General features: G+C 42.5%; 1 protein-coding gene across 9 annotated transcripts in view; it reads left to right on the forward strand.

Annotated features, from left to right (window-relative positions):
- The first annotated feature begins 5,877 nt into the window (after nucleotides 1-5,877).
- The window catches only part of LOC105469946 (Fas apoptotic inhibitory molecule), a 29,810-nt gene continuing 13,980 nt past the window's right edge, over nucleotides 5,878-21,707 (forward strand). The window contains exons 1-4 of one of the 9 annotated variants that reach the window (XM_011721589.3): nucleotides 5,878-6,154; nucleotides 16,554-16,613; nucleotides 18,232-18,364; nucleotides 19,349-19,577. In XM_011721589.3, coding sequence (XP_011719891.1) covers nucleotides 16,570-16,613; nucleotides 18,232-18,364; nucleotides 19,349-19,577 — 406 coding nt within the window. In that variant the 5' untranslated portion in view covers nucleotides 5,878-6,154; nucleotides 16,554-16,569. Of the gene's footprint in view, nucleotides 6,155-6,217; nucleotides 6,366-7,121; nucleotides 8,322-16,553; nucleotides 16,614-18,231; nucleotides 18,365-19,348; nucleotides 19,578-21,707 lie in introns of those variants that run through there. The other 8 variants (XM_071091003.1, XM_071091002.1, XM_071091006.1 and 5 more) reach the window with 8 other exon arrangements.

Raw genomic sequence — 21,707 nt, forward strand, 5'->3', positions numbered from 1 at the left:
CTGCAACCTCCGCCTCCCAGGTTCAAGTGATTTTCCCACCTCAGCCTCCAGAGTAGCTGGGGCTACAGGTGCCCACCATCATGCCTGGCTGATTTTTGTATTTTAGTAGAGTCGGGGTCTCGCCATGTTGGCCAGGCTGGTCTCAAACTCCTGACCTCAGGTAATCCACCCCCTCAGACTCCCAAACTGCTGGGATTACAGGTGTGAGCCACCGTGTGTGGCTGCTCGCTTTTGAGTTTACAGGCTCATAGGTGGAAGGGACTTGCCTTGTCTCAGATGAGACTTTGGACTGGACTTTTGGGTTAATGCTGAAATTAGTTAAGACTTTGGGGAACTGTTGGGAAGGCATAATTGATTGTGAAATGTGAGGACATAAGATTTGGAGGGGCCAGGGGTAGAATGAGATGGTTTGACTGTGTCCCTGTTCAAATTTCTACTGAATTGTATCTCCCAAATTTTGACATGTTGTGCGAGGGACCTAGGGGGAGGTAACTGAATCATGGAGGCTGGTCTTTCCCATGCTATTCTCATGATAGTGAATAAGTCTCATGAGATCTGATGGGTTTATCAGGGGTTTCTGCTTTTGCTTCTTCCTCATTTTCTCTTGCTGCCACCATGTAAAGTGCCCTTTCACCTCCCGCCATGATTCTGAGGCCTCCCCAGCCATATGGAACTGTAAGTGCAATTAAACCTCTTTTTGTTCCCAGTTTTGGTATGTCTTTATCAGCAGCATGAAAATGAACTAATATACTACCTCAGATGTCCTGGGCCTGTAGGATAGATAGGTGGAAAATGCAGCCCAAACTGGTATGTTCCTCAATGCCAGGTACCCCAGAAACTATGCCCAGAGAGGAAACAGTGGCACAGAACAAGCCAATGGAGGAATTGTGGACTGCCTTCCCTACTCTGGGCAGAGTTGGGTGTACCTCATGGGCAGGCCAGACTCTGCTGTACTCTGAAACCCCTGGGCAGAGGGGTTCCCAAGGCCTCTAAGAGTAGGCCTGGATTTTTCTTCAAGCACAATCAATACTTCTCTAATAACAGGCTCCGTTAACATAAACTTTTCCAATCCCACAGGCCTGGCTCCCCATCTTGGCCCTGAAACTTCTGAAGGGCTTTGGGCTTTGGGTCTTTTTGTAAAAGGAGGTAAATAGAATCATTGAACTGTTGTGAGAACTAGAGGCAATGGCATATAAGTCACGTAACAAGCATTTTATAAATTATACCTTATTGGTCTTGTAAAAGGTATCCAGATTCTTCAAGTTTTTAAGAAAACATCCTTCATTCAATAATGTCTTTGAGCTGCTCCCCAACCAGGGTTTCCTGGTTCTAGCCCAGCAACTCAGGATTGTTTCTCAGAAGAAATAAAGACCAGAAGAAATCAGCTAGCTGTTTCTCACCTCTGGGAATTTCCACTCTGGAGCCTTTTACCTTTCCCCCCAATTCATTATTTCAACAATCATTTATTGCAAACTCTCTGTTCAAAACACTGCTGCAGCAGCTGGGGCTGGTGGTTCATGTCTATAATCCCAGCAACTTGGGCTGAGGCAGGAGGATTGCTTGAGGCCAGAAGTTTGAGGCTCCAGCGAGTTATGATCATGCCACTACACTCCAGCCTGGGTAACAGAATGAAACTCTGTCTCAAAAAAAAAAAAAAAAAAAAAGACAAAAAACACTGCTGCAGAAGAAAATACAAATATGAAGTCTTTGTCTTCAGGGAGCCCTCAGTACAGGGTAGCAAACAAAAAAGCAGTGCTAAGTAGAATCCTTGTATCATAATTTGCTTAGTAATCAGTCTTTATCACTTTGCAGACTGGTTACCTCATCAGTAGGTTGTTTCCTATTGTCTCTTAACTACTTTCTCTCACATACTTGCTTAGCACCTAGAAACTGCACCTATCCTACAAACCCCAAAGATGAAACAGTCCTTTATATTAACATAAAGATGCAGAAAGAAGTTACACAATAGGGCCTAGATGTCCCTATCTTGAGTCCATTTTGGCTGCTGTAACAAAATGCTGTAACAAAATACTTGAAAGGCTGGGTGTGGTGGCTCACGCCAGCACTTTGAGAGGCTGAGGTGGGTGGATCACCTGAGGTCATAAGTTCGAGACCAGCCTGGCCAATATGGCAAAACCCCATCTCTACTAAAAATATAAACATTAGCTGGGCGTGGTGGCGTGCGCCTGTAGTCCCAGCTACTCAGGAGGCTGAGGCAGGAGAATTGCTTGAACCTGGGAGGCAGTGGCTGTAGTGAGCCAAGATCATGCCAGTGCACTCCAGACCTGGGTGACAGAGTGAGATTCCATCTCAAACAACAACAACAACAATAAATATACAAGAAGGAAAAGGAGAAGGAGAAGGAGAAGTAGGGGAAGGGGAAGGGGAAGCAGAAGGGGAGGGGGAGGGGAGGGGGAGGGGAGGGGGAGGGGAGGGGGAGGGGAGGGAGGAGGGAGGAGGGGGAGAAAGGCTAGGTACAGTTACTCAAGCCTGTAATCCCAGCACTTTGGGAGGCCAAGGTGGGAGAATTGCTTGAGCCCAGGAATTTGAGACCAGCCTGGGCGACATAGTAGGACCCTGTCTCTATAAAAAACATTTTTTTTTTTGAGACAGAGTCTCGCTTTGTCGCCCAGGCTGGAGTGCAGTGGCCGGATCTCAGCTCACTGCAAGCTCCGCCTCCCGGTTTACGCCATTCTCCTGCCTCAGCCTCCCACGTAGCTGGGACTACAGGTGCCCGCCACCTCGCCCGGCTAGTTTTTTGTATTTTTTTTTTAGTAGAGACGGGGTTTCACCGTGTTAGCCAGGATGGTCTCGATCTCCTGACCTCGTGATCCGCCCGCCTCGGCCTCCCAAAGTGCTGGGATTACAGGCTTGAGCCACCGTGCCCGGCCTCTATAAAAAATTTTTAAAATATTAGCCAGGTGTGGTGACATGCACCTATAGTCCCAGCTCCTTGACAGGCTGAGGTAGCGGGATCGCTTGAGCCCAGGATGTGGATCATGGCTGTAGTGAGCTGTGATCATGCCACTGCACTCCAACCTGGAGTAAAACCTTGTCTCAAAAAAAAAAAAAAAAAAAACTGGGCCGGGCGCGGTGGCTCAAGCCTGTAATCCCAGCACTTTGGGAGGCTGAGACGGGGGGATCACGAGGTCAGGAGATCGAGACCATCCTGGCTAACACGGTGAAACCCCGTCTCTACTAAAAAATACAAAAAACTAGCCGGGCGAAGTGGCGGGCTCCTGTAGTCCCAGCTACTCGGGAGGCTGAGGCGGGAGAATGGCGTGAACCTGGGAGGCGGAGCTTGCAGTGAGCCGAGATCCGACCACGGCACTCCAGCCTGGGCGACAGAGCAAGACTCCGTCTCAAAAAAAAAAAAAAAAAAAAAAAAAAACTTAGACTGGGTAATTTATAAACAGCAGAATTGTATTGCTCACAGTTCTGGAGGCTGGGACATCCAAGATCAAGGCTCCAGCAGAGTCATAGTCCGCTGAGGGCTTGTTCTATGCTTCAAACATGGTGTCTTCTCAGTGCATCCTCACATGGCAGAAAGGTCAAACAGGCTCCCTCAAGCCTCTTTCACAAGGGCACCAATTTCCCCCACAAAGGACTCATCCTTTTAATCTGAATGTGTTGGGGGTTAGGTTTCAACATATGAATTTCGGGGAGATACCAGCATTCAAGCCATAGCAGCCCCCAAATACGCTGGGCCCTCAAAACCCTCCAAAATCCCTTCACTTGTCTCTATTCTTTTTTTTTTTTTTTTTTTTTTTTTGAGACGGAGTCTCGCTCTGTAGCCCAGGCTGGAGTGCAGTGGCCAGATCTCAGCTCACTGCAAGCTCCGCCTCCTGGGTTCACGCCATTCTCCAGCCTCAGCCTCCCGAGTAGCTGGGACTACAGGCGCCCGCCACCTCGCCCGGCTAGTTTTTTTTTTGTATTTCTTAGTAGAGACGGGGTTTCACTGTGTTATCCAGGATGGTCTCGATCTCCTGACCTCGTGATCCACCCGTCTCGGCCTCCCAAAGTGCTGGGATTACAGGCTTGAGCCACCGCGCCCGGCCCACTTGTCTCTATTCTATGACTGGGCCCACTCTCCACAGGGACCACTCACTGCTCCTCACATGGCCCACTCAACAACTTTTCTCACTCTCTGTAGGCAATATTGTGTCCTCCCTAAATTGAAAATCAAGGCCACCTAAGACACTACCCAGGCCTGCTCTTCATTCATTCATTCATTTAATAAATATTTACCAGAGCTAATATGGGCCTGCGCGGTGCAGATGTGAGACATACAAGAATGAAAGCCAAGCGGCCGTGGTCTCTGCCTTCATGGATCTCAGTCTACTGTTAAGTTACACATTCAACAAAAATTACACAAATTATTGCACACACTGAAAGGGGCTAGGAAGAAGAATCCCTGGTGCTGCAATCTTTGTGTTTTTTTTGTTTTTGTTTTTGTTTTGAGATGAAGTATCACTCTGTGGCTCAGGCTGCAGTACAGTGAGGTGATCTCAGCTCACTGCAACCTCTGCCTCCTGAGGTCAAGTCATTCTCCTGCCTCAGCCTCCTGAGTAGCTGGGATTACAGAAGCATGCCACCACGCCCGGCTAATTTTTGTATTTTTAGTAGAGATAGGGTTTCACTACATTGGCCAGGCTGGTCTCAAACTCCTGACCTCAGGCAATCCGCACACCCTGGCCTCCCAGAGTGCTGGGATTACAGGTGTGAGCCCCCGTGCCCAGCTGTTTTTTTTGTTTGTTTGTTTTGTTTTTTTGGTTTTTTTTTTTTTTTTGAGACAGTCTTGCTCTTCACCCAGGCTGTAGTGCAGTGGCGCAATCTCAGTTCACTGCAATCTCCACCTCCCAGGTTGAAGCAATTCTCCTGCCTCAGTCTCCCAAGTAGCTGGGACTACAGGCATGCACCACCACACCCCACTAAGTTTTGTATTTTTAGTAGAGATGGGGTTTTGCCATGCCTGCCTCAGCCTCCCAAAGTGCCAAAGTGCTGGGATTACAGGTGTGAGCCACTGAGCCCGGCTGGTTTGTGTGTGTGTGTGTGTGTGTGTGTGTGTGTGTGTGTGTGTGTGTGTTTTAAATGAAACAGGGTCTCGCTCTGTTGCCCAGGCTGGAGTGTAATGGTGCAATCACAGCTCACTACAGCCTCTACCTCCCTTTGGGGCCCAAGCAATTCTCCCACCTCAGCATCCCAAGTAGCTGGGATTACAGGCCTGAGCTGCTAATTATTTTCTTTCCTTTTTTCTCATTCTCTCGCTCTCTTTTTCTTTTTCTTTCTTTTTTTTTTTTTTTTTTTTTTTTTTTTTTTTTGCCATGTTGCCCGGGCTGGTCTTGAACTCCTGGACTCAAGCGATCCGCCACTCTGCCTCCCAAAATGCCATGATTACAGGTATGAGCCACCACACCCAGCAATGCTGCAAAGTCTCATAGGCCAGGATAGTATAACCTAAGAAATGATATATGAAGAACACTCACAACAGGGAAGAGGTGAGGAGTGTTCAGGCAGAGGGAAGAGCATTTGCAGATGCCCTAGGTGAGAAGAAACCTGCATCCTTTAAGGACCTAAATGAAGCCAAGCAGACAGGGGCTAGATCACACATGGGGGCTTCATGCCCACCTTAAGTAGTTTGGGTCTTTAAAAAAGGAATGAGACTCCATAAAGAGGTTTTAAGGAGCGAATGCCATAGCTGCCATGACCAGGTTTCCCTTCCCCATAGCTGCAGAGCAGGCACAGGGCTGGTTTAGCCCACCAGGTTGTGCCCAGCGCGGGGCCAGCGGCCGGCTCCTACCCACACTTGCGGGCGGGAAGACTGGACGCACTGCGGGACCTGGTGATGTCCTGGGTTGGGGCTGAGGAAGGCCTGTGTGCGGAGGGTGCGGCCTTCGGCTAAGGCAGAGGACCGGGGTTGGGTCCGTGGCGGCGGGAGGGGTGGCCTCCTGCACAGGGCGCCCCAGGGGACCTGAGGCGCGACAAACAGTCGGCGCGTTTGGTACTCGCGCCCGCAGAGCTTTCAACCTCCGCGCCGGCTGCGCCTGTTTCTCTGCGAGGGAAGCAAGGCCACGCGGCCTACGTAGCCGAGTCGGAACCAACCGGTTGTTTGGTGAAACCTACCCCAGAGCCTCCCACGGCCCACAGCGCACAGGTGAGGTAGCAGCCCGGGTGGGGTCGGGGTCGCGCCTGCGCCCGCCTGGACGCCTCGGGCCCGTCAGCTCCGCACCCTGGAAGCCCCTGCGCGCAGCCCCCGGCATCCCCACGCCCTCGGCCCTGCTGCGCAGGCGGCGGCCATCTCTGGGCGGCGGCGGCGGCGGGAGGTGTCTGCGCGGTTGGTGAGACCCAGGCGGGTGAGGCGTTGGGTGAGTTCCGGACGCTTCCAGCCGGCCCGCCGGTGATCCCAGGCCTTGGGGCGGGACCCGGCTCCCGCTCACCGCGGGTAAAGGTAGAGGTGCGGCGGGGCGCGGGGCCAGACCGGCGCGGTGCGGGGGCGTCCCTGCCTGGCCGTCCCTGCCTGGCCAGGCCCTGCCCCGCGACCTGCCGCACCCGCCTCCGGCCTGTTCGCGAACTCTAAATATAATATTTGTCACTGTCGAAAAAAAGAACAGAAAGCAACAAGGAAGCAAGCAAAGCAGCCGTGCCCGTGTTCCCCAGAGACAAGCTGGGTTAACATGAAGATGTATTTTCTTCCAGACGGTTTTTCCTTGTAATATGAGCGGGGCTTATTTTTGCAGAACCTGCATCAGAAAGTGCTGAAACACGCTCGCTCGCTCTGGCTTGCTCCCTCTCCTTTGAGACAGGATCTCGCTCTGTCGCCCAGGCTGGAATGATGCAGTGGCGCGATCTCGGCTCACTCCTGCAGCCTCAACCTTCGGCCTCATTGTCTTAATAATACATCACATGCATTTACCCGTATCTTTAAATGTTTTTCTGCGTCCTTTTTATTGGCCACACTAGACTGTACATTCCTGTGTGCCAGGTTGACTGCCTCATCTATCCCTGACTCCTGGCATGGCTTTGACTGGAATGTGATTTACTAAAGGTAGTTTCTCCCTGATTGTGAGCGCCCAAGTGGTTTCCAGTTTTTAGTTATTGCAAAAAGTAATTAACTGAGCACCGTTGCATCTGGGATTTTGAGCATGATCATTTGTGTAGAATGAATCCCACAAGATTCGTTCTAAAACAAGATAGAATCTACAATCTATACCACAAGGCTTCTGGTATAGATTGTGAAATGAATAACTTCAGAAAAGTTATTCTCATTTTTGTACCTCCAGTAAGTAGCATTTGGGAATACTTGGCTCGAGGAGCTTCCTGACTGACTTTACTGGAGACCCCCCTCACTTCATACGGGGCCGGGCCGGGTGTGAAGATGTCAACACTTAAGTGTGACTTGCATTATTGGCTGGTCATACCTGGGGCTTTTGTTGAAAAGGGAACTATGAGCATCCTAGTAACTACTATCATCTGAGTAATTTTTACACTGACTTCAGTTTATCTTGAGCAAATCATTTCAGTCCCCAATAAGGATAAACCTAAGTTAAAGCAAAATTCAGGTAGGATTAGATGAACATGTTGGTGTTTAAGTCATGCTCTGAAACTTAGGTGTTGGGTTGCTGGGGAAGGGATTTTAAAAGATTGATGGGTAAGTAGGAGATACTGAAAAAGCTTTCTTTGAAGTTTCAAGTGCTTGGCATCATCTCCATCAGTGAAAATAAGTGGAATATGGTTTTTCATCTTTTTTATTTACATTTTAATAACATTTGCAAAAATAGATGGATTTTTTTGTATTTATCATTTTCCAGTTTGGTCATAGAATCTTGAAAATTAAGTACATGCATAAGAGTTTGAAAACAACAGTGGATTAATTTCTTGCTCCCAAGTTTTATTTTTTTATTTTTCAGACAGTCTCCATCTGTCGCCCAGGCTGGAGTGCAGTGGCACGATCTCGGCTCACTGCAACCTCCATGTCCCGAGTTCAAGAGATTCTTGTGCCTCAGCCTCTGGCGTAGCTGGGATTTACAGATGTGCGCCACCATGCCCGGCAAATTTTTCTATTTTTGCAGAGACAGGATTTCACCATTTTGTCCAGGCTGGTCTCGAACTATTGACCTCAAGTGATCTGACCTCCCAAAGTGCTGGGATTACAGGTGTGAGCCATCACGCCTGGCCACTTTTCCCCAAAGTTTTAAACCAAAGCCTTCTTTGGCAGAGCTAGGACCCTTCCCATTCTGTCCTATGCTGCTTCCCTTTATAAGGACACTCCCATTGTTGTACTATAATCATCTCTTGGTCTCTCCAGACTCCCCCACTCTGAGGTTAGTGTCCTGCCCAGAGCCTGGTACATAAGTACCCAATAACTGTTGGTATGCGGGATGAACTTAGAATATGCCATGTGTTTATTAAATCGAATTTGTAACTTGGAGATCTATGTGACAGATATTTCTGAGTGAAGTGGAAACTGGGGACAAAGACAGATGTTATCTTTTGGTTTCAGGTGTAATTGCATCCCAAGAGACACTACGGCTAGGACACCTGCTTTTCTTTCTTTTTTTTAATTAACAACTTTACTGAACTATAACTCACATACCATGTAATTCACCCATTTAAAGTATACGCTTCTTTTTTATATAAATAACTTTTTGAAGTGGTAAAATATATATAACGTAGATTTGCCATTTTAACAATTTTTTAGTGTACAATTCAGGGGCATTAAGTACATTCACAGTATTGTGCGATCATTGTCACTGTTTGCCAAACTTTTCAATACCTTAAACAGAAACACAGTAACCATTAAGCAATAACTCCCTGCTATGGTTTGGATATTTGTCCTTACCGAATCTCATGTTGAAATTTGATCCCCAGTGTGGCAGTATTGGGAAGTGGGGCCTAATGGGAGGTGTTTGGGTCATGAGGGCAGATCCCTCATGAATACATGAATAATGCCCTCCTTTGGAGGTGAATGGGTTGTTGCTCTGTCAGTTCTCACTATAACTGTTTGATAAAAAGAGCCTGTACCTTCCCCCCAACCCCCCCATCCTACCCCACCCCACCCCCATCTCTCTTGCTTTCTCTCTGGTCACGTACTCTCTACACTGCCAGCTCCCCTTTGCCTTCTGCCATGAGTAGAAGCAACTTGAGGCCCTCACCAAATGCAGATGCCCAATCTTGAGCTTCTCCAGACATGAGAATCATGAGCTAAATAAACCTTTTTTCTTTATAAATTACGCAACCTCGGGTATTCCTTTATAGCAACGCAAAAGAAACTGAGACTTCTCCTTATCCCTTCCCCTTTTCCCAGGGAACATCTAATCTGCTTTCTGCTTCTATGAATGTCCCTATTCTGAGTATTTTATGTAAGTGGAATCGTATTTGTCATTTTTTGTCTGACTGTTTCACTTAGCATAAAATTTTCATAGTTCATCCATGTTATAGCGTATGTCAGAATATCACTCCTTATTTTGGCTGAATAAAAAGGAATATCCTCTGTATATGTATGCATTTTATCACTTCTCAGCCTTTTGGCTAAGATCAAGTGTATATACCACATTTTATTTATTCTTACGTTGACGGACAACTTGGGTTGTTTTCATCTTTTGGCTATTGGAAAATGCTACAATGAACAATCGTATACAGGTGTATGAGTGACTGATTTCAAAACTTTTGGGTGTATACCTAGCAGCAGAATTGCTAGGTCGTATAGTAATTCTCTGTTTAGGTTTTGAGGAACTGTCATATCATTTTGTATGACAGCTTCACCATTTTACAGTCCCACTAGCAATGTACAAGGATTCCAGTTTTTCCACATCCTTGCCAACACTCATTATTTTCTGTTTATCTTTAGTATAGCTATCCTAGTAGATGTGAAGTTGTATTTCATTGTGGTTTTGATTTGCATTTCTCTTGTGGTTAATGTTGTTTAGCATCTTTTCATATGCTTATTGACTATTTGTATGTCTTCTTTAGAATAATGTCTGTTGAAGTCCTTTGCCTTTTTTTTTTCTCCTGGAGATGGAGTTTTGCTCTTGTTGCCCAGGCTGGAGTGCAATGGCACAATCTTGGCTTACTGCAACCTCCGCCTCCCGGGTTCAAGTGATTCTCCTGCCTCAGCCTCCCGAGTAGCTAGCTGGGATTACAGGTGCCTGCCACCACGCCTGGCTAATTTTTTGTATTTTTAGTAGAAACGGGGTTTCACGATGTTGGCTAGGCTGGTCTTGAACTCCTGACCTCGGGTAATCCATCCGCCTCAGCCTCCCAAATTGCTGGGATTACAGGTGTGAGCCACTGTGCCTGGCCCCTCTGCCCATTTTTAAATGGGGTTGTCTTTTGTGTTTTTGAGCAGTAGAGTTCTTTATATATTCAGAATGTGAAACATCTATCAGATATATGATTTCCAAATATTTTCTCTCATCCTTGTCTTTTCACTTTCTAGATAATGTCCTTTGATGCACAGAAATTTTAGTTTGTTTTTGTTTTTTTTGAGACAGGGTCTATTCTGTTGCCAAGAGTGGAGTACAGTGGTGCAATCACAGCTCACCTGCAGCCTTGACCTTTCAGGCTTAAGTGATCCTCCCACCTCAGCCTCCCGAGTAACTGGGACTACAGGCATGCACCACCATGCCTGGCTAGTTTTTAAATTTTTTTGTAGATATGGGGTCTCCCTGTGTTGCCCAGGCTGGTCTTGAACTCCTGGACTCAAGCAGTCCTCCCACCTTGGCCTCCCAAATTGTTGGGATTGCAGGTGTGAGCCACCACACCCAGTCAGTTTTAACTTTTGATGAAGTCCAGTTTATCTGTTTTTTCTTTTGCTGCTATCCTTTTGGTGTCCTATCTAAGAATCCATTGCCAAATCCAAGGTCATGAGGATTTACCTCTATGTTTTCTTCTAAGAGTTTTGTGGTTTTAGCTTTTATATTTAGATCATTGAGATAACTTTTGTATATGGTGTGAGATAGGTGAGGTTCAACTTAATTCTCTTGTGTATGAAAATCTAGTTTTCCCCATAACATCTGTTGAAGAGACTATTCTTTCCCCACCAGATAGAGTTGGCCCCCTTGTCAAAAATCACTTGGCCACAGATACGTGGATTTATTTCTGAACTCTCAAATTCTTTAAGGACAGAAACATTTTCTTCAGGCTGGGCATGGTGGCTCATGCCTGTAATCCCAGCACTTTGGGAGGCTGAATTGGGAGGATCGCTTGAGCTCAGGAGTTCGAGACCAGCCGGGGCAACATGGTGAAACCTCATCTTTACAAAAAATTACAAAATTAGCTGGGTGTTGTGGCACATGCCTATGGTCCCAGCTACTAAGGAGGCTGAGGTGGGGGGATTGTTTGAGCCCAGGAGGTCGAGGCTGCAGTGAATCAAGATCGCACCACTGCACTCCAGCCTGGATGACTAGAGTGAGACCCTATCTCAAAAAACAAAAAAAGAAGGATTTTCTTCAAATTTCTGACAGCGTCTAGTACAGTGTCTCTTGATAGCAGGCTCAAATAAATGTTGAAAAAAACTGAAAGCTGGACATTTATCATAAGAAAACTTTTGTTGTGAAGGTACATCTCCCCTTGAGAAAACAAATAGAGCATAGCTGCTGTAAATCATACAAACCCATAGAAAATTTTAAAAGACATGTACGACCGTGTGCGGTGACTGTAATCTCAGCATCTTGGGAGGCCAAGTCAGGTGGATTATTTGAGCCCACGAATTCAAGACCAGCCTGGGTAACATGGTGAAACCTCATATCTACAAAAAATACAAAAATGAGCCGGGTGTGGTGGTGTGTACCTGTAGTCCCAGCTACTTGGGAGGCTAAGATGGGAGGATCCTTTGGGCCTGGGAGGTTGAGGCCACAGTGAGCATTTAGTACACCATCGACTGCACTCCAGCCTGGGCAACAGAACAAGACCCTGTCTCAAAACAAAAACAAAAACATGTACAGATGCTTCTTGACTTGTGATGGGGTTATATCCCAGTAAACACATTGCAAGTTTAAAATACTGTAAGTCGAAAATGCATTTAGTCCACCTAACCTATCAAACATCATATCTTAGTCTTGCCTACCTTGAGTGTGTTCAGAATACTTACCTTAGCCCACAGCTGGACAAAATCATCTAACACAAAGCCTATGTTACAATGAAGTGTTGGCTGTCTCATGTAACTTTTTGTACTGTACTGAAAATGAATGGTTGTATGGGTACTCAAAGTATGGTTTCTACCAAACACGTATCTCTTCTGCACCATCTTAAAGTCAGAAGATCATTGAGTCAAATCATTGTAAGCCGGGCACCATCTGTATGTGACTTTGGAGTGCTTTCAGAACATTTGGTGGGCATTTACGTATTTGTTGAATTAGTGAATTACATTTGCTCAGGCTGGTATTCCCATCCAGAGAATCACCAGTTATGGAGGAAGTAAGTTTACTTTTGTATAGGGATATTCTCAACATGAAAAATCAGCTGATGGTCCAAAGTATCTTAAAGTCTGTTTAAGTAAACATTGATCTCTGTGCTTTAGTGCCTGTTGAGGTTTTAGAATAATTATTCGTATTTACTTCCTTTCAGACATCTAGCCTAAATCTCTATTTTATTTCATGTTTCCCTAAAGACTCACTAGTGGGCATATTTTTATGTGCATTTGATGAGTTGACTAGTGGTTTTTAATGATTTTCCCTGATATGAAGGGCCAAAAAACAGATGTCAGTCTATCAACCTGTTGCATTTGTGGCTATTAAGAGTGTTTTCTACGTGTGCTCTCCAGTTTTTGAGCCAGAAGAGCAATTTCAATTAAATTTTAAAGTGGTGAGATTGGAATGGAATGTATAAAGTGACAGAGGTCATAAGACTAGTGAAACTGCTGGAATAGGAGATAGGAGAGAAGCCCAAAAGCAGGAGGCAGAGTTGATTTTGGACATTTTTCTTAAACATTAGATGGGATTTGTTGATGGGAATTACTGTTTGCGGTAAGATCATTTGAAAAGTTTTCTTTATTCCATGTGCATTATTGGCACCCTCTACAGCTTTGTTAGAAAGTTGGATAGGTAATAAGAACCCAGGACTGGCAGTGGAGATGGCACTTGGAGGGATGTGTGTTACTGATTTCCCCATAATGAAGGAAAGAGGCTAGACCAGGTGATTTTATTGTTCTTTGTTTTCCAGTGCTGAAAATTGTATGACTCTCTCATATTTTGGTTAAGGCTGTGTATAAGATAATGGTCACTTTAATCCTTGCATAGAAAGCAGTTTTTAAAGTTAATCTCTGCCTTTTAAAATTGTACAAAATTTGAAGTATTGCAGCTTTTTATAAGCTGAATATACTTTTAATGTTCCAAAGAATAATGTCTTTTGTTTGTTTTGTTGTTGTTGTTGTTTTGCTTTTGGAACAGCGTCTTGCTCTGTTGGCCAGGCTAGAGTGCGGTGGCATGGTCATGGCTGACTGCAGTCTCAAACTCCTGGAATCAAGCGATCCTCTCGCCTCAGCCTCCTGAGTAGCTGGGACTACAGGCACATGCCACCACGCCCAGCTAATTTTTTTTTGGTTTCACTGTGTTGACCAGGCTGGTCTCGAGTTCCTGGCTTCAAATGATTCTCCTGTCTTAGCCTCCCAAAGTGCTGGAATTACAGGGCTAAACCATCATGCACACTCCAAGGAGTAATTTTAAAAACATTTTATAATTATCAACCATTTATAAAAAGATATTTTTAGTGTTTTGCTTAAAATAATGGATAGCATGAACAAGAAAATTGAAATATTATTAACTTTGTATTAAAGCAGCATTTTTCTTATTTAGTCGGAGAAAGGCAAAGAGAGTAACAGAATTTTATATTGATTTGTAACTTTAAGAAGAAACATAATTTTGATATATAGTTATATAAGTAGAATTAGAATGCTTCAAATTTGCTAGATAATTGCTTCAGTACTTACTTTTATCTTTGTTTATAATTCTCTCCTATCAGGTGTACTTTTAATTATTGGAGAATGAAAAATTGCTATATTTTAGGTAGTCCTTCAATAATTGTTGAATGCCTGGATGATTGTTCATAAGTTTAGAGAAGAGAAAATGTTTTAATGTGATCATGATTTCTAATCTTTCTTATAATTGGTGGTATTGCCTTTTATACTTCTCCATGAAAAGGTATTATAATTAAGATGTTGTATCTTAGTGTGATTTAGTAGTATTTGGAATTCCTTATAACAGAAAACAGAGCAATTATTTTAGGTTTGAATGCCTACATTACTGAACTTTCTGGAGTCTCTGAAAATTGTAGAGCAAAATTTGAATAACACCCCTAAATACATTCTGATTTACAAAGGATGCCTTATTGAAGTTTATATTATGCTGTTTGGCTTATTTTATTTATATTATATGTATGTATAATATTTATATATTATATGTATATATTATATAATGTATATATACTACATATAATATGTATATAAATATACATATTATTTATATGTACTCCAGCTTGGGCAACAGAGTGAGATCCTGTCTCAAAACAGATACGTATATCTATATATATCTCTATCTATCTATCTGTATCTATCTGTCTGTTTATCTATCTATATCTGTCACACAGGCTGGAGTACCTATAATTATACTGTCTTATCTATCTATAATATAGATATATAATATCTATCTATATAAAATATATATATATGATTTGAGACAGGGTCTCATTCTGTCACCCAGGCTGGAGTACATATAATTACATTGTGTATATATATATGTGTGTGTGTGTGTGTATATATATGTGTATATATAGTATCTATCTATATTATATTATATATAATATATAGTATATATAGTAAATATATGTTATATATAGCATATATATATAGATATCTGTTTTGAGACAGGGTCTCACTCTGTCATCCAGGCTGGAGTGTAGTGGCATGATCACCAGAGCCTCTAACCCCTAGGCTCAAGCGATCCTCCCACCTTAGCCTCTCCAGTAGCTGGGACTACAGGTGCATGCCACCATGCCTGGCTGGCTTATTATATTGCTGTGCATTCTTTTTGTTCTTATTGTTGAAGGATACCCTCTGGTTTCGTAGGGGATAATCCTTAAGAGTAGAAAAATTCACAAATTTGTGTGGTGCTAATTTTTAAAAAGAGGGATTTATTTTAGGTACAAATATTTACCTAGTTTTTATTCTAAAATCCTTAGCTTTTCTGGCCCATTGGATTGCTTTTATGAGTGCTAATGTCTTCTTTAATATCTTTTTGGCTGGGCGTGTGGTGGTTCATGCCTGTAATCCCAGCACTTTGGGAGGCTGAGACGGGTGGATCTCTTGAGACCAGGAGTTCGAGACCAGCCTAACCAACATGGCAAAACCCCATCTCTACTAAAAATACAAAAAAATAGCCAGATGTGGTGGCATGTACCTGTAGTCCCAGCTACTCAACAGGCTGAAACATGAGAACTGCTTGAACCCAGGAGGCAAAAGTTGCAGTGAGCCGAGATCATGCCACTGCACTCCAGCCTGGGAGACAGAGTGAGGCTCTGTCTCAAAAACAAACAAAAAACTTTTTAATAATTTGTGACTTCTGGCTGTTTCCAGCCAGAGAGGGTTAGCAATCTCCTATTTTTAACAAGGAGAGAGCATTCTTGAGCATCTATAGGAAACAGGCGCTAATTAAGGAAAGGGCTAAACTAGGGTAGATCTTGGAAGCAAAACATAGTTGAATTTAGGGTACTTTGGCAGGAGTGAAACTGTGAATCCCAAATCTTCAAATGTGAGGGTTTCCTATGTGAGGGTTTCCTATGCATGTGAATTTGTGTGCATTTCTGATTTTAGTACAGCTTAATTAACACTGCGGCCCAGTTACTGTTTAGTTCATTGCATAGTACTGGACTCTAGTTCTGGGTTGGATAGTGCCAGTTGCATGAGCCAGCCACATAACTTTTGTCGATTCATCATTGGCACTAGTAAATTAAATGGGCTTAAGTAGGGGGATCAATTAAGTTTGCTCTTTGAAAGCAGACCAGCATATCCCTGTCTGCTTCTTGCAAACTCATCAGTTCTTTGAAGTTATCTAAACAAAGATTTTAAAAATTATGTTCCACCATAGTGTAGCCTTCTAAAATAAAGATTACATTTTAAATTAGTTACCACTTTAACACTGATGCTCCCAGAAGATGCATTGTGTTTATCCTGGAGTTTGATGTATTCCCTGACTCATAGCCTTGGGGCTTCTTGTGCTTCAATTTGAGAAGCATAGGACCCAGAGGATCTCTTAGGTCTCTTGCAGCTCTGATATGCAATAAATGAGAGTTTGTTCTTTAGTTTTGATAAAGTATACCTTTAAGAAATTATAAATCCATAACAGGGAGAAATATGACTGATTTGCATGATGTAACATCTTTCTCTGAAAAGTAAAGATTGCAGTTCTATTTTATGTGAAAGCTGTTTCATCGGAAACTCCATGTAATTTAATAAATGGATTGCAAAATTAGAAAAACCCTTTGTAGATGTCATCATTGTTGCTTTCAGTCTCTCTTTGCTGCAATTCTGCTTTTTTCTTTCCTGGCTGCTAATTGGATTAAAGACTGTTTTTGCCAACCATGGCATCTGGAGATGACAGTCCTATCTTTGAAGATGATGAAAGGTAAATGTCTTATATTGCAGTAAACTAGCCTTTGACATTTTCAAGATTGTTATCATTCAAAAGAGTGATTTATCCAAGCTACTCTGTTAAGAATACATTCTGTAAAATTTCAGAATACATGGTTCTACTTTTAAATGATTTAGAGCAGGAGTAGTAAATACCTGGCGTGGGGGTAGCCTCCAGTAACATGGCATCCATTTCGGTAGAGCCTTGTTATGAGGTCTCCTCTTTTCTCTCAGCACAGAGTTCTTGGCAACTACTTCAAAATGATATAAAATCCATTTACCATCTTCAATTTAGAGCATACAAAGGGGATTAGGGTGAACAAAGAGGAAGATGTAGTTAAGAGAACAGTCTTTGGAGCCAGAATCCTAGGTTTAAATCCTGCCTCTGCCACTTAATGTCATTGTAACCTTAGGTAAACCCTTAGCCTCTCTGAGCCTCATCTGTAAAATAAGGATACTAACAGTAGCCATCTCATGGTGATTCTGCGAGTTAACATATTTAAAGCTCTTAGAACAGTGACTGGCACATAGTAATACTTAATAGCTGTTAGCTATGATCATTATTGCTGTAATAAATGATACTTCTGTCAAAGCTAAAAAGATACACCAGTATCAAAATATTAATTAGATATTATGTATGTATTATATCATTCACACTCAAAAATATATGTTTAAGTATATGCCAGAAATTTCCGACAAACCACAATCCTTTATTTACTTCTTATTTTTGAGACAGTCTCAGTCTTTCACCTGGGCTGAAACATGGTGGTGCAATCATGGCTCACTGCAGCCTCAACCTCCTGGTCTCAGATGACTCTCTTGCCTCAGCATCCCAAGTAGCTGGGACTCCAGGCATTAGCCATCCTGTGTGACTAATATTTTTGTAGAGACAGGGTTTCACCATGTTGCCCAGGCTGGTCTGGAACTCCTGGGCTCAAGTAATCTGCCCACCTTGGTTTCCCAAAGTGTGAGATTACAGGCATGAGCCCCTCACCCAGCCCAAAGTCCTTTATTTTTTTAAATAAGGTTTCCTGTAATAATGCCAAGAATATTTTTCATAACATATTAAAATTATTTTTCTTTATTATAGGACATTTCTTCCATGACTTTTTTCTGTCTCAGTATAATAAATTAGAAACTTTTTGTTAAAACAAATCCCTAGTATTAGTTTAAGTATGGGAGGTTTGGAGAGTTCTTGTTTTAGAGTGATTAGACCTGAAAAGGAGAATAAAATTAAATACCATGGTTTTTAAATGGGAGCTGGTGGGGGAAGAGTAAAGACTTTTTACTGGCCTTTCCATGCACTGTACTGTAGCCTAACCTAAAATACTAACCAGGATAAACTGATGCTTTCTTAATCCTATTAATATTCAGGTAGCTTTTTTTAGAAGTAATCGGACTATGTACCCATATATAGTAGTTGTATCTTAAAGGAAGAGTGAATAAGAGGGAGAAAATAGTTACATGTACTGTGAGTAGAATTTCTTAGGTACTGTCACTTTAATATTTTGACATTTTAGAGGTTTTAATCTAATATTTTCATCTTGGAAGGATTAATTGGTTATTTAATTAGTATTTAGGCCCTGTATAATTGCTTTATTTTATTCCTTTAGCCCTCCTTACAGTCTAGAAAAAATGACAGACCTCGTAGCTGTCTGGGATGTTGCTTTAAGTGACGGAGTCCACAAGATTGAATTTGAACATGGGACTACATCAGGCAAACGAGTAGTATATGTAGATGGAAAGGTAGGAAGAAAATATGTTACTTTGTAAAATATGATGTATAGAGAAGCTTGATTTTGTTAAAGTAGCATCTTCATATGTGAATTTGGGGTTTTTTTTTCTTATAGTCATGTTTTTGATCTGTATCATTTTGCTGTGTAAATAGTTATAGAATTCATGGAATATAGCATGTAATATTTTTTATTTATTTATTTTTATTTTATTTTATTTTATTTTTGAGACGGAGTCTCGCTCTGTCACCCAGGCTGGAGTGCAGTGGCCGGATCTCCGCTCACTGCAAGCTCTGCCTCCCGGGTTGGCGCCATTCTCCTGCCTCAGCCTCCCGAGTAGCTGGGACTACAGGCGCCTGCCACCTCACCCGGCTAGTTTTTTTGTATTTTTTAGTAGAGATGGGGTTTCACCGTGTTAGCCAGGATGGTCTCGATCTCCTGACCTCGTGATCCGCCCACTTCGGCCTCCCAAAGTGCTGGGATTACAGGCTTGAGCCACCGCGCCCGGCCAACATGTAATATTTAAACTTAAAGTGCTTTTATTTTCTAAAACCTTGGCGTCATAAATTAATAAAATTATATCCTTTTTTTTTTTTTTTTTTTTTTGAGATGGAGTCTCGCTCTGTCACCCAGGCTGGAGTGCAGTGCTGTGGTCTCGGCTCACTGCAAGCTCCACCTCCTGGGTTTAAGTGATTCTCCTGCCTCAGCCTCCCAAGTAGCTGGGATTACAGGCACCTGCCACCACGCCAGGCTAATTTTTTGTATTTTTAGTCGAGACGGGGTTTCACTGTGTTGGCCAGGCTGGTCTCAAACACCTGACCTCGTGATCCACCCGCCTCAGCCTCCCAAAGCTTGCTGGGATTACAGGCATGAGCCACCATGCCTGGCAATAAAATTATATCTAAATGGCATTGCCTTTGTTCACTCTACGTTATTTCTAAAATTAAATATTAATTTTTCTTCCGTTTGTTTAAAATTTTTCTATTTTATTATGTAGGAAGAGATAAGGAAAGATTGGATGTTCAAATTAGTGGGCAGAGAAACATTCTGTGTTGGAGCTGCGAAGACAAAAGCGACCATAAATATAGATGCTATCAGTGGCTTTGCTTATGAATATACTCTGGAAATTAATGGGAAGAGTCTTAAGAAGTATATGGAGAACAGATCAAAAACCACCAATACTTGGGTATTACACATGGATGGTGAGAACTTTAGAATTGTTTTGGGTAAGTTAGTGCTGTTTCTGCATAACTTGTTTTTTTATAATGTCTGTTTAATTCCTGTAACTATTCAGACCTTCTATGGAGGTTTGAAAAGGAGAGGGAGTGTAAGTGCAGGTGTATTTCATTTGTTTAAAAACATTTTAAAAAATCTTTTTGTTTCCCATCTGCTTGGGATTGTCTAGCAGGTGTGTATATTGTCCAGCAGGTGTATTTCTAATGTGTCCTGTGTAAATGAAGCATTCATTTAATCCACCATTTTATATGTAAGCTATCTTAAGCTAGGTTTTATGGTGATAGATTTGAGGATTATAAGTTTAGGTTTTAAAAAAATGTAATATTGCCAGGCGCGGTGACTCATGCTTGTAATCCCAGCACTTTGGTAGGCCAAGGCGGGAGGATCACCTGAGGTCAGGAGTTTGAGACCAGCCTGGTCAACATGGTGAAACCCCCTCTCTACTAAAAATACAAAAATTAGCTGGACATAGTGGCACATGCCTGTAATCCCAGCTACTCAGGAGGCTGAGGCAAGGGAATCACTTGAATCCAGGAGGTGGAGGTTGCAGTGAGCGAGATTGTGCCACTGCATTCCAGTCTGGGTGACAAAGCAAGACTCTGTCTCAAAAAAAAAAAAAAAGTAATATTGGTGCAGGTTTTGATATTATTTGGTATTTCTCTTTATAAATATATCTTAAAGACAGTTGGAAATTTAGGATTTATCAGTAAGAAAGCAATATTTTCCTAGATAACAATAGGCTTAGTACTGCATCAGATAAAACTTATCAAAGTTTAGGACTTTTTGAAGAGTTTTGTTTGTTTGTTTTTCTAGGCTTTCCTGTTTGGGTTTCTCTTTTCTTATGGAAAGTAGATATATATCTTTTCTTTACCCATATTCCTATGTCTGTTAGCAGTTTTACTCATGTTCTCTATTGCTTGGAATTCTTTTCATTCTTTGATGTTTTTGAGACAGGGTCTCACTTTGTCGCCCAGGCTGGAATGCATTGGTGTGCATGAACATGGCTCAACTTTGTCTTCCTGGGCTCAGGTGATCCTCCAGCCTCAGCCTCCCGAGTAGCTGGGACCACAGGTCCACATCACCATGCCAGGCTAACTTTAAAAAAAATTTTTGTAGAGACAGGATCTCACCATGTTGCCCAGGCTGATCTTGAGCTCCTGGGCTCAAGTGATCCTCCTGCCTCAGCCTCCAAAAGTACTGGGATTACAGGTATAAGCAGCTGTGACCACCCTTCTTTTCATTCTTAACAACAATATTGGGAGTCTGTTGGCTTCCTGTTCTAAATATCCAAGTCTGCTGCTTCATAGCCACCCTAGACTTTCTTTCATGGAACTCTTTTGTTCTTCTAGTTATTGAACCCCTTAACTCCTGCTTTCATCTTTGTTTACTGGAATATATCCTTAGGTAATCTCCTGATAAAGGGTGTCTAAGAAATAAACATAACTTTGATCCTAATGCTAAATTGATAGTTTTGTTCAGTACAGAGTTTTAATTTCAAACTAATTTTCTCTCAGAATTTTTGAAACCCTTATTCCAATAGCTTTTATTCTCTGTTGTTTGAAATGAGAAGTTTTGTGCCAATCTGAATCTCATTTTTTTCTTTCCAGAAGGTTTTGGGAGCTCATCTTATCCCTTATATTTCCAAATTTCGTAGTGATATATTTAGGAATATAGTTACTCAATCTGCAATAAAGTTTTAGAACCACTGGATCTCATTAATAATGGAAATTTTAGTTTTTAAAAGGATTATGATTAGTGTCAACACTCTTGAACATATGGGACTTTAACAGATGATGAAACCAGGCCTTTAGTTAATTTTAGGTACTTAATCAGCTCCTTCGCCAACTTGTAATACAATTGATATTAACTTTTCCTGGGAGAAATGGAAGAGACTACCTAAGCTATGCCTAGCATACAGTTAGTTCTCTTTTAAACGCCCAGGGGCCTGCTTATCTACTTGTGAATTATCTCTGGTCTTTCAAAAAATCTATTTTTCTCCTTTTACTCCTTGTCTGCCTTTACTCTTCCCTATCCATTTGCAATCCCTCATGAGCCTGGAAATGAGACAGAGTTCAGCCCAGACTTGTCCCTTTTGCTGTTTGGAAGGGACAAGGGACCAG

Source organism: Macaca nemestrina, chromosome 2, assembly GCF_043159975.1.
Source record: "Macaca nemestrina isolate mMacNem1 chromosome 2, mMacNem.hap1, whole genome shotgun sequence".
In the NCBI taxonomy this organism is placed as follows: domain Eukaryota; kingdom Metazoa; phylum Chordata; class Mammalia; order Primates; family Cercopithecidae; genus Macaca; species Macaca nemestrina.